Here is a 14,294-nt window from a genome sequence, read left to right as displayed (position 1 = left end):
CAACTGAAGTGTTTGGGATTTTTCTGGAGAGTGTGGCGAAAAAAACCATTACTGCTGTGATCTTAAAGCAAGGGTTTTACCAGCAAAACACAGTTTTATTGCTAGATGTGATCCCTGTGTTCATCAAACCAATCACAGCCTAAGCTACTAGGGGAGGAAATACAGTTACAGTATAGAGGCAACTTAATGGATGAACATCCCAAAATGGTCTTGGTAACTATGCCCAAACAGCAGGTGCATTTATTTGAACTTTCCAGCCTTTATTTTTATGTATCTAGAAAGGAACATATCCTCACTGCAGATTGCTGCAAAAATAAGACCTATCAACTCTCCACCAAGGATGTTAGGAGCTGGGTTTATAATGTCATTCTGGATATTTTTAATCAGTTGCTGTAACTGTTATTTTAGTTATAATTCATTTATTATCTTATTTTATCCTTTTTTAGATAAACTATCTTGATATCAACAACTCCTTCACACAATACTAGTTTTGTAAATAAATTTTAAAATGTAAATATATTTTAAAAGCTTCTCAAACCCTGGAAATCCCACTGTAAGAGCCAACTGGCAGCAAAAGATAACCACCAGCTAATTGACAACACTCTTCAAAATCACTGGAGAGTGTACTCTTACAGTGTATACAAACAAAGAACTTTAGCAACATGCATAATTAAATTCTTGCATTTATCATCTAAACACCACCAGTAATAGAAATACTCTGTCTGCTGTGACGACCTTTCAGACTGAATCCAGCCATGAGCCCAAAACTGCCAAGTGCACCACTAAGCCATGTCCCTAGACAGCAAAAGGAAGAATTTACAAATCCAGAATTATTTTAGGCTCTGAATTTAGGTAGGGAAATTCCTTGAGCTGGATGAGAACTATCCTAACAGCCACCTTGCAGCCCTATCTGAATGTTGTGTTAATATCAGCAAATTAAAGTGCAACAACTGACCACAAATCAGTGACAGCTGGAATTTAGGATCCAACCTTCATCTAAACGGAGAAATAAACTCCACAGAGGAAAGATGAAACATCCTGGTATCTCAAAATGCCAAAAGTCTGAAATGAAAACACTTAGGAGTGGCATGGAAAAAGGGGCTGTGTAAAATTCCAGGTGCTATAGCACTGCATTGAGAAAGTAGTAAAAGAAACAACCAAAAAAAGAAATAAAAAAAAAGAGATGGAGGGAGCAGGGAGAAAAAAGAGCATTTCTTAAATGTCAATGACCTTCTGAGCAGCAGAGTTTTCTCTCCACAGGTTGTCTGTCAGGAACAGCCTTGACACAGGCACAAGCCACATGTCAGGGACAGTGATGAAGATGTAGCTGCTGCCAGGCCTGGAGGAGATTCCAGCACTGCCAACAGAGCCAAGGGATGAAGCAAGGTGACCTGCAGGCACCAAAACAGCACGGAGAGAGGGAGAAAGGAGCACACCCTCTGTGGCTGAAGCTCTGAGCTTGCAATTTAAAGAATGATTAAAGAAGTCCAGTGCAGGACATGGCTCGTGACACAGCGTGTGATCTCTGAGATGAACCTGTGTGTCCTGGCACTGCCCTGGGAATTTCAGTGCACAAAAAGATTCTCTCCCCAGAAGGCAGAGATACAGGAGAATTTCACCCTTGGAAGGGACAGGGAGGAGTGAGGAAGAGAAAGAAGATCATTTCTCTTTCACAGACTATTCAAGGAACTAATTTGTGACACCTGCACACACTTCCTCACCACAGGACAAAACAAAGAAGTGGACATTGTGGAAAAGGATTTGCATGAAGCACGAGTCACTGCATCCCAGGCAGGGTCCCAGGCCACCAGGGCCACCCTCAGCACTGCTGTGGGTGTCAGCTGCACGTGGAGCCCCATCCTTCAGCAAGCCATGCCCAAGCACTTAATCTCTTTTGTGTCTTTTCAGTCATTATTATGGTCCCAGAGATCATTTCTGTTTCAAGCTCCAAAATTACTGGTTTGATTTCTTTAGGTGTGGACACCAGATGACTGGAACTGCCTCTCTCTAAGGTCAATCCTTCCTAAACTGAGCACAGTCCCTTTTGTGAGTCTGTGAGAGCAAGACTTTCAGTAGGCAGCCACTGTTTAGCAATCTCGTAAAAAAATACATTCTCAATTATTTTCATTGCAAAAAAAAAAAGAAATTTTAACCAAAAGGTTTAACGGAACCATAAAAAAAACCAAAGGAAACAAACCCCCAGAAGTGCATTTTCTTGCTTAGAGCAAAATCCTCTCCAGTTGACATTTCTGAAATGCCTTTTTTTTGTTTTCTCACTTCATGGTTAAAAGGGAAAATGAGCTGATATTTGCTGTTTTCACCTTAACCACACTAGCACTGTTAGTAAACCATGCTCCATCCTCACCAAGCAGCATGGAACTGCTGTGAACAATAAAGTCTGACTTTGAAATTGTACCTTGAAGTCTCAAACCAACCTGCCAACAAGTCCAGAATATTTGCTCTGAATATAAAACACAAAGGCACTCTGGGTTTTATAAAGACACAAGCAACCAAATTAATGAGCATGTGTATTCCAACTCCAACAGACAGGACAGCACCTGTCTGGCTTCACTTAGGAACTTGTTATAATCTCTGCCTTATAAAAAGGTTTTTACACATATGAAACACTCATATAACAGTGAGACATGAAATCAGGATGTAATCAAATCTCCACAGTTTTATGTACAAATCCCTTGGGACTTTAAGCTGCAAAACCAAACGTGAATAATTGCATCTATTTTCTAAGAAAGACCATGTGCTCTGGGGCATGAGTACACAAGTTTTCAAGAACTCTGCATAATATTTTTGGAGGTATTTCTACTTCAAATAAGCAATCCAGTTAAGCAGAGATAAACACGCACACACATCAGTGACCTTGCTCAAACAATGCACCAATCACTGTGATAAATCTGGTTGCCAAATCTAAATATAGACTTTCAGGAAAAAACAAGGGAGTTTGGGCAGAAGAGGCCTTCTCCTGTTTACTGTTTACCTAATTATCCAAATGCACGTTCAGTTTGGCCTCTCTCCCCTTCTGGAGCAGCGTGAGCACTTTCCCAGTGGGAGCCAGGGCAGCTCTGGCTGTTGCTGGAATCGCAGTGTGATCCGGCACACTCGATGCTCCGAGTGCTCTTGGTGCAATTTCAAAGCTTGTCTCACAGTTTGGGTATGTGCACACTCTGCTTCCCCCAGACAGCCCCTTGCCTGACACAAGGCAGATAGGCACTGCAGGACTGAGTCACTGCTACAGAAACAAGCTTAAAATTTTTTTTTTAAATTTTTTTTCCCCCCAAATAGGAGAAGGAAGAAAAATCCCATTCAAAATCCACTTTTAAGTTTCCAACTTCGGGCGCCCAAGCGGGAAACAAGGGGAGGAGGGAGCACAGGGCAAAAGGAGGAGGAGAAAGTTCTATTCAGGGTTGTATTTTTAGACTATTACTAATTTTGTTTTGTCACTGTGCTACAGAAGCTAGACCTGGGTGAATTAATGCAGTATTATCCTTTCTAATTTTTGCTCTGTCCAGGCTGCAGTCTAAACCTAATCTCCTTACATGGGACCTGGCAGGGCATTTGCTCACCCTGCCCTGCTGTGGCTCATATCTTTCCACCAGATATTCCTGCCTGCAGCACACATCCAGCCATGTATTCCCTCTGTTCCCCAAAGCACGTAAAAAACAAGGAGAATTCCCCCCTTTTGTGTTTGGAAACAAAAATCTGCATACTGAGGACACCAAACCTGAAATCCTGATTTGCTGTCAAGTACACCAAGATAACGGGATTTATAGCCACAATATATGGGAAGGAACACCACTGAAATGCTTTTCCTTCTTGCTAAAAATAATCATATCTTAAAGTATCTTTGCCCTTCTTGATTTATGGATATTTATAAGCCAAATTTTGTTGGGCAGGCTGAGGCTAGAGCAGAGAAATCTGTGCCCTCCATTCCCTGCTCTATTTTAGTCTTTAACAGTTATGCATCCCATTTATTCTTATTGTTTCAAAGCAAGTTAGTTTCAACTTGTATTTTTTAACAAGTTTCTGTCCCCAGCAGTCATTATTATGGTTTTTGTCAACCTATTTTTTTATTTCCTTTCTCCACGTTTGCCCAACCCATCTGTGACTTCCCTCCCTAGATGCAAGTTGCCACACATAGACCAATTACACAGAAATACAATGACTTACAGTAAAGAAATCATAGGGGAAAAAACAAACATATGGGCCTCAACTTTTTTATAAATATCTTCAAAAAGGAGCCTGGAAACATCCCACCCCAGGCTGGCAGTGCACAAGGCAGAAGTGGTGGGGAGTGGCAAGGGAAGAGGCAGACAGACAAGATTTTATTTTTTGTGTTATTAAAGTTGTTTTATTCTTTCCAGAAAAACAAGAAAGGCCAGGAAATCCTCAGAATTTGGCATTCCCAACACCACCTCTTTAGATGAACACAAGGTCCTCGTTTCCTGCTCCCTCATTTCACAGCAAGTGAGGACAGAACAGGACAATGCCAACGTCAGAAGTGCTACAAACAGAGAAGCCCTGTCAACCCTGTGCCAAATTTGGGTTATTCTATTTATTTCTATTCCAAACTAATGCATTCAGGTTTCTTTAACTATGAAAACCCAGGTGAGGTCTTAAGAGTCACTAAAGCTCCTCCTACACTTCTCATCTCTGGAGCAAAGATTAACTGGCCCAGCTTCCTGTAAAACAGTGTCTTCTTCTCTGACCATCAGCACCGAGAAGAATTTGGGGGTAGAGATGGTTAAACAGGAAGGAAAGAGGAAAGGAAAAGATGCCAAAGCTCAGAACAACCCTCTCCCCACTGCTGTAGTGGAAAGGAGGGGACACAGGAACCCAGTTAGTGCTTCTCCTGCTCACACCAGGTGTGGAAAAATAGGAAAGGTGATGGAACACATGAAAGTCTCCTTTCCAGCCCATGCCTTTGGAGCAGCTGTGCCCTCCTGCATCCAAACCAGAGTGCCAGGCACGAGGAGCTTTAGCCTAAAAGGTGCTGGTGCTCAGGATTGATACAATTTTGAGGCCCATGAGAAGCTGCTGTGGTTTCACCATCATGCAGCTGGCATGATGTCCAGCAACGGGGGCCAAAACTCACCTCCCTGTACAAACACACGTTTAGGGACAATTGAAACCAAAACAAAATCAAGTTCTTCCTGTCTGAAAAGCTGTCAAGCATATCAAGTCTTCCTTTACCTTCTTGACTGTCTAGAAAACTGACATGAGAAAACTGATTACTACTCTGGAATAAACTGTAGTAGAAGACAAGAAAAAAAAAAAGGGCAAATCTGAGCTTATCTTCTTAAAATATAAACCCCTCAAGGAATATAATTTGCTGCAATTAAATACAAAAAGCCAATCCTCAAGATAAGCCTTAACAAATCACCTTGAGAGTTTAATGAATTGTGGTTTGGTGGATTTTTCAGTGCATCTGTTAATGCATTTACCTGGCCTGTCAAACATACTGCTGAACTTCTCACACCAATGAATGCAGCAGCCAGAGTAGAAAGTGAGCAAGACAGCGTGGGACCACTGAAAGGACGGTTTCAATAAAGAGGGTTTGAATATTTAATTATTAAACTTGAAAGAAGTCTCAGGTCTCAGCTTGTATCATATAAAACTTCACTGAACTTAGATGCACAGAGAGTAGGTTTAGATTAGATATTGAGAAGAAATCCTTCCCTGTGAGGGTGGGCAGGCCCTGGCACAGGGTGCCCAGAGGAGCTGTGGCTGCCCCATCCCTGGAAGTGTCCAAAGCCAGGCTGGACAGGGCTTGGAGGACCCTGGGATAGTGGAAGGTGTCCTGCACATGGCAGGGATACATGGTGGAACAAGATAAGCTTCCAGGTCCTTCCAACCCAAACCTTCTGGGATTCTGTGATAAATTCATCTACCAGATGCAGCATCGTCACCATGGGAAGCTGCACATCTGCCATCTAACTTTTGGGTTATTTTAACTCACACAGATGAGCAAGAAATTACTGATACCAAAGTGCTTGACAAGAGCTGATAATACTGCAGATATTTACTGTCCTACAGCAAATACACAGTTGCTTTTACATTTCAAAAATTTTTAGTTGTTGATATCTAAAATAACTCTTTATATCCAAAGACTGAATAAGAGTTATCTTAACAAGCTCTCTTTTGAGTCTGCAATTCAAATCTTTCCTTTCTGGATCCCTAAAGATTAGATGCAGGCCATATTTCTGATGCACAGAAGGCATGAGCTCCTCTTTCTCTGTCTTATTTATTTTGTTCCCCATCATCCACAGATGATGTTCCCCAAGCAGCTGAGAAGTGGAATGCTCTGTTCCCAGAGCCAGCACCATGAGTCACTGTGTACTCACTAGTCAGGGTACAAGATCTCCCAGCACTTTCCCCCCAAATCCCAACCACTCTGCAAACTTCTATTGTGCCTAAATTAAACAGCTTTTGTTATCAAGTGAATAAAAATTCACATTTCCTGCCAAGCCACTAAACCACATTTAAATGGCAGAATGTACACCCAATTTAGCATTTCTCAGTGGTTTGGGTGGAAATTCAGGTATGCAGGGAATGACTTTGCAAAGCTGCAATGGTCATCTTGACATAGGGAGGATAACTAAGCCTGTGAAGTCCAGAGAGAATCCACAACTCAACATCTACTGGATCTCAGAAGTACAGGCAAAGGCCAGCAAACCCAAAACTCACTGCTCCCACTGGACTGCTGTACCCTGCAGGAGCTCTGGCTGTCAGCTGGCCTTGCAGGAGCACTTTGTTGTTCTGAGCTGCTCAAAACCTTTCACTTTGGTGCTTGTGGTTTTGCAATTCCACAGTTTCAAGCAGCTCAAAGGAACCTGTAAGCAAAGGTGGGAGGACACAAACACCTCTTGAACTGGCTTTGTTAACTAGTCAGGCCTGCAGTGGAATTTGAAGTCTGCAAGAAGTTTTCCAGAAATAGTGCATGATTTATGCAGAGATGATTGCACATCAATTTCTTATTCAGAATCTTTGTCACATTCACTGGGGAAAAAGTTGGGTTTATTTCTGTCCTTCATTCTTCTACCCTACTGGGTTCTTTCAGTTGCTTTTCCCACTTACTCTCCTCTGCTCTTCCCAGGCAACAAACTATCAAACACAGCCAATAAATGGATTAAATCCCACAAGCTTTCCTGCTGTAGTCACTGTGCTTTTCACGGCTGAATAGCCCATATCCATTCAATTCCCATTTACAGGGATTGATCACTGAATTGAACAGGAGAGTTCATCCACCTGCACTTCTGCTTCAGCTTTTTGAAAGTCCTTCTTATAATCACAATTCTAGACTATCAAATGAATCACAGTTCAATAGATTCAATACTGCAAAAAATTTCTATTCCAACACCAACTTACATTTTCTCTTTTTAAAGCTGGTAGTGAAAGAATATTAAGATAGAAGCTGCAGCTCTTTTATCATTAAGACATCTAAATTTTGTACTACATAGATGTTAATGGAACTTCTGAATGAACCAGAAGGTGGCAATTTCTGGGTAATCCCACCAAAGCCAGAAAAGGCAGGGGGAAGGGAAATCACCACTCTCGCATTCTTTTCCTATTATTAAATGCAATACAATTAAATGCAAGGGTTCCCTGTAAAATAACTGAAGCCAACCAGCACAAACTACACTACAGGGAAAATTAGGCAGAATTTATGCAGCAATACAGGAGAGAATAGTGACACAGAACACCATGTCTCTCTAAAGGATGAATAAATGTGCATTTAAAGCTCAGAAAAAGAGCCAGAAATAAGAGGCAAAACAAGACAGAGAGAGGAAGGGCAGGGGAAGAGAAGGAAGAAACATGTGCTCATTATCTCAAGAGCTTAACTCCAGAGATTCCAGGAGGAGTGAAGAGGCAGCAAAGAGATTCCAGTGCAGCAGCTTCTGACACAGACAGGTCTAATGCTGCCATTAGCTCGCCATACACATCTGAGGATGGATGTGGAGCTCTTGAAACCTGACAGGTAGAAAGCTGCAATTTAACAAGAATAGTTATTTAAAGCACTTACTCAGGGAAAAGCTGGATTTAGCTCAAAGAAGAGGCCACTGCCTCTGACTGCCCCAGAAAATACCTAGCCATGGCAAAAAATTCATACAGGGACTTTTAAGAGTTTAAAATCTACAGACACAGTCAGGAAATTAATGTTTGTGTTTTTTCTGACTAGCCTAATTATAACTTTCAGCCCCAGAGTCACTTTCAGTATTTACAAAACTCAGTTTAAATGCACTCTTCCTAATAACTAAGCTATCATCTAATTTGTTATCTCCTCTCAGACTGGAAACCTCATTTTCAAAACTAATTCTCTTACTGTTACCTGATAACCGCCCTCAGGACTACAAATTTAATCACAACAACAACTGAATACACTGACAGCTGAACCCAAAACCTCCAGTGTTTACACCAGCAGCAATAATTAGTGTTTTGCCATGTCAGAAAGTGACTGCAAATTTACCTCCACAAGGAAAGTGACTGGAACAATACAAGTAGCAGTCCCTTACTGAAGGGAAGACACAGAGATACAAGAACAGGAAAAAGGCTACTTTTAATACAAGGTACCTGCAGAGACAATATAATTTATTGCCAACATGATTTATTACTAATCCAACTTTTTTTAAGAGGCTAAAATGTTTTCATTAGTCAAAAAATTAAAAGAAAAATATATAGTAAGTTCTCAGCAAACAGAAATAGGAGCTTGCTAAGATTTTTTACTCAAGATTTTTTACTTTACATGGCTCAATTTCCTCTCCCTGCTGCAATTATCTGTCTGCAGAGGAAATAGCACACAACATTCTGTGCCTGGCTAGGAGGTTCATAAGGACAACGAATATACAAGATAACACCATGTTATTTTAAAACAGATTCTTTTCTTTCTTGTTTTTTTTTGTTTGTTTTTAAAGAATATTAAAAGATATTCTGCAGACAGGATTCTGATGGCTCCAGGACAGAAGAATGCAGCACTGCTAAAACACAAAACAGATTCAGAATATTTCTGACACCTGTGCTGCAAGACTGTCATTAAAGGAGATGCTTTTCTGAGTAAAATGTTCTATAAAGTGTTCACTTGAAGGGGCAGCATAAATGTCACTGCACTCAGGTGATTAAATCCACTCTGAAACTCCCTTAGCCATGGGTCCTGATATGACAGCTCAGGGCTACCACCCTTAAATCCATCCTGCTCCATAGAAAGGTGAAGGTCCCTGATTTATCATCCTCAGAAGATATTCCTGAAGCTTAAATAAAATTACCCAAGATCCCTGTTACTACCATTATTTCCCTGCCAACAGACAGAAATGTAAAGATGGTGCAACCATTAAGGCTGTTGCTTTTCTGCTGTTTGAGAGCTTTGATGTGACAACTTGAAAGTTCATTTAACAGCTCCGTGCCTCCACTGTCATCCTGCAGAGCCTCCAGGTGATATGGCAGCTTCAGCTGTGGAGATGCAGCTGAAATAAAGGCTGTCACAGGTACAAAACAAAGGACACTGCTTAGCTAAGTCCTTCTCAATAAGTTTTTGCTGCTTTGCTGTTCTTTAATGCGTTGAGTTTTCACTCAGTTTGTATTTTTATATAAGAAAAACAATAATGTTCAAGAAGAACCAATTTCAGTTGACTTAAAAGTGTCTTCAGCTAGGGCATGGCTCAAGCTTATTTCAGTTTACCCAAATCCAAACAACAGTTTGCATCTTCTCTGCAGCTGTACACCAGCAGGCAGGCAAATTAAAGAGTATTTAAAAGAAGCAGGGATCTCAAGAGAGGAGAGATAAATCCAGCAACATTTGTTAGGCTGGCAAAATGCCATTTGCTGATTCTGACCATGACATTTTATAACCTTTTTGTTTTAAATAAAGATCAAAACCCTAGGATGTTAAGTTTCACCACCACTTCACGAAGTGTTCTCAAGTTCTCTGCCTTAACTAACCTTAAACATATTTATACATTAATAGGAGTCATTAAAAATATTTCATTATAATTAAATACTGCATTCTAAAGGGGTCATTAAAAAAACCTACTGTCTCAAAGTATGTGGAATATAAATCCTGCTGAAATAGTATCTGACCACATCTGTTCTTATATAAAAGTCACCACTTAGAAGTCCCTTTTAAAGTCTGATATTTCATGTACTTCATTAATCCTGAAATCTCTGAAAGCTGCTGTAAGTTGTTAGTGGCTAATCAAATGCATAAATTGGGACCACACAAACCCATGATCACTTTCAGATCTCCTTCAAGTAAATCTCTCCCTAACAACTAAGAATGAAAGAAAATATTATTTTTAATTACATGAGAAGCGCATGAGAACATAAAGAAGAATGTTCATCAAAGACTCTACCTAGTAAAGACAAAATCAGCATCTTTTGCAGCAGACTTTTTTCTGCCAAAATTAAATGTGGCAACAGAGAATAAGATGTAGATCTGTGTTTTTGCTGCTCCCCACACCACAAACACGGGAAAATAAATACTCTAAGTGTTATTTGTGCTTCTTTGTAATGTTTCCTTCCTGTGCCATTTCTTTTTCCATCTGACTGCTAATTGCAGTGGTCCTTTTATCCATGGGCTGGTATGGAGACCCGGGCAGTGGGCTGGGATTACAGACCAGAAGCCAGGTCCCAGCACTCAAGCCCCTGAAATGCAGAGACCAGGCTGGCTTCAAGCATGACCCTTCCCTGGGGCAGAGCAGAATGAGTGCCTGTATTTACACACCCTCTCCAAGTGCTTTTTCAATGGGTACACTTGTTCCAGGATCACATTCCCTTCACCTCATTCTCCCAGCATCCTCAACTTCCTAACATCCTGCAGGCATTTAAAAAACACATTTAACACACCTCCCCACAGTGTAAACAGTGAGATTTAAGGGAAAAAAACCCAAAACACCACAGCTCTCTGGGGGTTCTGAACTCATGCTAAAAGTTATCAAAGCCAAGGCTATTTACATGTTGCCCCATTGGCTGTGTTTCCCTCAACAAAGAATTGTGCTTTCAAACACTGATGGACTAAAACTTCTCTGAAGAAATGTACACAGGGTATGTACACAAAGTAAATGTGTGCCCTAGTCACTTAATAGCTGCTAGACTTGCCTATTAAAAAACCCCTCTATGTTAATTCTCAGACTGACTTTAAGTGAAATTTCAAGTAGAAGAATTCCATTCTCCTTATCCCTGAAGCAAGTAAAAGAGGCCTGGAGAAGAAACCTGGAGGGGGACTTGTGACAAGGGCATGTAGTGACAGGACAAGGGGGAATAGCTTCACACTGACAAAGGACAGGGTCAGATCAGAAATTGGGAGGAAATTCTGCCCTGTGAGAGTGGTGAGGCCTGGCACAGGTTTCCCAGAGAAGCTGTGGCTGCCCCATTCCCAGAAGTGTTCAAGGTCAGGTTGGAGGGGATTTGGAACAACCTGGTCTAGTGGAAGCTGTCCCTACCCATGGCATGAAGGTTGGAATGAGATGATCTTTAAAGTCCCTTCCAACCAAATCATTCCATGGTTCTATGACATTTATTTTCACTCAGCTTCTTTATGTAAAGACTGGTTAATTTACCCAAAGTCCCAAGCTATTTATAGAGAGATCAAGGAGATCTCTACAATTTCCTGTATTTGTCGTACGGCATCTGTCACAATGCAATCAAGGAGATTATTCTGTTTCAAGTCATATCTCCGTTTTTCTTAAAGGCAGAAAGTCATGGATTCTGAGAAGTCCTGAGTGAGTAGGGAGAAATCAGTAAGTTTGGGCTACAAGGGAATTGCATTTGCCAACCAGACCTCCTTCCCAGCAAAAGGCAACACAATACTTGGCACGTCCAGTCTGTAACTTCTACACAAGAGAAGTGCTTGTGCCTACACTGACCCCTCCACACTCTCAGCTACAGCCCTGGGAGAGATGGGCAGCAGCCAATAACTCACTAAAGTCCTAATTTCAAAGAACAACTTTTCATTTAAATTCACACACTGATAAAATTGGCACTTGGATCAACTTTACCACATGTGGCTCAGGCTGTGTCCTCTTATCCGCATTCCAGTCTGGAGCAAAGAAGTTGTCCTGCTTCAGGAGGGCTGTTTCAGTCTTTGATAACTTACCTAATCAGTCCTAATTAGTCAGAGTCATTGAAGAGCCTTCTGCCCTACTAAAGAGTCATCCCCTCAGATATGGCACTGCAGAAATTGTTTCCTGCTGAGGCACTTTGGAAGGTCTGCTTCGCAGAACAGCAGCATGAAGAAAGGTGCTTGCACCAGAAAGCCACAAGGATAATAAAATCAATTCTTGACATTTGAGACAGCCTCTTAAAAACAGTTACTGCGTATGCATATAATCACACTCCATAATTACACTAATTTGCACAATTAAGAGCTGGATAAACACCATAAATTTAAATGAAAGACCCCAGGCATAAGCTGGTGCTGCTACCAGAATATTTTAAAATCCAAAATAGTCAACACTGCTGATGACAATTTCTGTAACCACGCAACACAAGAGTGCCTTACTGAAATCCAGAGAGATACTTGCCACCAAATCAAAAGAATAGGAACAAAGCAATAAAATGGTTTCTTCTACAGCTCATCAGTGTTGTTTTCTTCTCAACCTCATCTTTTGGTTCAGTCACAACTGACACAACAGTTTCAATGCTCCTGAGGTGCCTGTCTCCTGCAAACTCCACACTACATTCAAAACTTCCAAATGAGACAGAGTGCTGCTGTTAGAGAGCCAAGCCAAAGCAGAAATCCCAGGGCAGGCTAAGGAACAGACTTTAAACACACATTCACCTGGATAACCATAAGCTCCACGGACAAAGCCTTTGGCATTTTCAGGCTGCCATCTCACACTGGAGATGAGAGATGAAAACAACAGCAATACCCACCAGCTCTCTGCCACATTCCTCCTCCCAGGCACCTAAACCCTTCTGAGCAGTTATCTTTCCCATCAGACAAGATGTTTCCCGTACTCACCGCTCCATGTCTTTGCCTGCATCAGCATCTTTCTCATCAGGCTTGCCATACTGGAATTTTTACCCGTGTTGCCTAAACCTGCTCGGGCCCAAACCAGGTGGAAGAGGTGAAAAAAGACACCTGCATCTTGTGTCTGCCAGCGCCGTGGCTTTTCCTGCAGAGGCTGCCCAGCGACTGGAGCAGCAGGGCTGAGCACACACGCGTGCACGCACACGCACAGGAAGCCTGGGACTGAATCAGTGTTAAACTCACTGACTTCCTTCTTCATGCTGCAGTATCTGGGCCGTAAACAAGCGCTGCACATTAGCTGAGCGAAGCCGAAAAGTCCAGCAGTGAAGGACAAAAGAAGGGAGTGGCTCCAGCAAGGAATAACTATTTTAAATACACAAACATCTTCCCATCAGATTAAAACTAGCTTTTTAAATTAGGCAGATTCTGAAGCCATTGTTGTGACAGGGTAACTCAAGACAAACAGGAGACACTGCTTCCTCCTCTGGAGAGGTCTCCTGGATTTCCAGGACGAAGCGTCCCATAAGCATTCCAAGTGCCTGGTCAAAAAGTGTTCATCAAAAGAGTTCCAGTCACTCCAGGGACAGAAGGCAAAGAAGGGGGAGGCAGATGTAGAAACAAGCTCCCAGAAGAGGAACCACCAGCTACAGCTGCTGCACCTGGCAGTGCAAGAGCAATAGAGGAGGGTGCTGAGCTTGTGTACGGGTCAGAGCATATGGATTTGTTACCAGCCTGCCCCACAAGCCAGCCAGCCCCCAGCCCAGCTCTCCCAGCTCTCCAGGAACAAGGTCAGCCTGGCAGAAATGAGTGCAGGGATTTGGCAGGAGTCAAACACAACTCCCCAACAGCGTTTCAAGCACAGCCTGTTTGTGTTCTGGGAGATCCCCACCTCACCACACAAAGCCTCAGGCTCCTTCAGCTTCCAATGGCTCTTCCCCACCTTTTTGTGCCATTTCCCTCAGAGCATCCTCATGTCTGAGCAAACAGAGCACACACCAGCATGCACCAAACCCTTTTGCACAGATCCAGAGGGCTCGAACATTTGCTCCACTGCTGGCAAAAAAAGCTCTTTTGATGGAGAAAAGAGCAGACAGGTCAAGATCTACTGACCCAAGATGCTCCAAAGGAAGATGCTGATTTCTTTGACAATTCCACTGGCTCCCTAGCAGGTCTGTGCACATGACAGGCATGATGAGCAAGGGCAAGAAGAGACCATGAGAGAGACAACAGCAGCCACTCACGTCCAGCACTGCGCTCACGGACTGTGACAAGCTGGGTGGCTCTGGACAGAGCCCTCCCTGGTGTGTGAAGGGACAGAGAC

At 42.3% G+C, this 14,294-nt stretch overlaps 1 protein-coding gene across 4 annotated transcripts in view; it reads right to left on the bottom strand.

Annotated features, from left to right (window-relative positions):
* Positions 1 to 14,294, bottom strand: part of RASAL2 (RAS protein activator like 2) — a 163,893-nt gene that overhangs the window by 113,203 nt on the left and 36,396 nt on the right. The window contains exon 1 of one of the 4 annotated variants that reach the window (XM_039730191.1): positions 12,965 to 13,251. The exons of the other annotated variants lie outside the window; for them this stretch is intronic. Within the exon in view, the coding sequence (XP_039586125.1) occupies positions 12,965 to 13,232 (268 nt within the window). The 5' untranslated portion in view covers positions 13,233 to 13,251. Of the gene's footprint in view, positions 1 to 12,964; positions 13,252 to 14,294 lie in introns of those variants that run through there. 4 annotated transcript variants of the gene reach the window in all.

Source organism: Passer montanus, unplaced genomic scaffold (genome assembly GCF_014805655.1).
Source record: "Passer montanus isolate IOZ18808 unplaced genomic scaffold, ASM1480565v1 scaffold71, whole genome shotgun sequence".
NCBI classification, from domain to species: Eukaryota; Metazoa; Chordata; class Aves; order Passeriformes; family Passeridae; genus Passer; species Passer montanus.
Note: the sequence above shows the minus strand (reverse complement) of the source record. Positions and strands in the feature narration are given on the sequence as shown.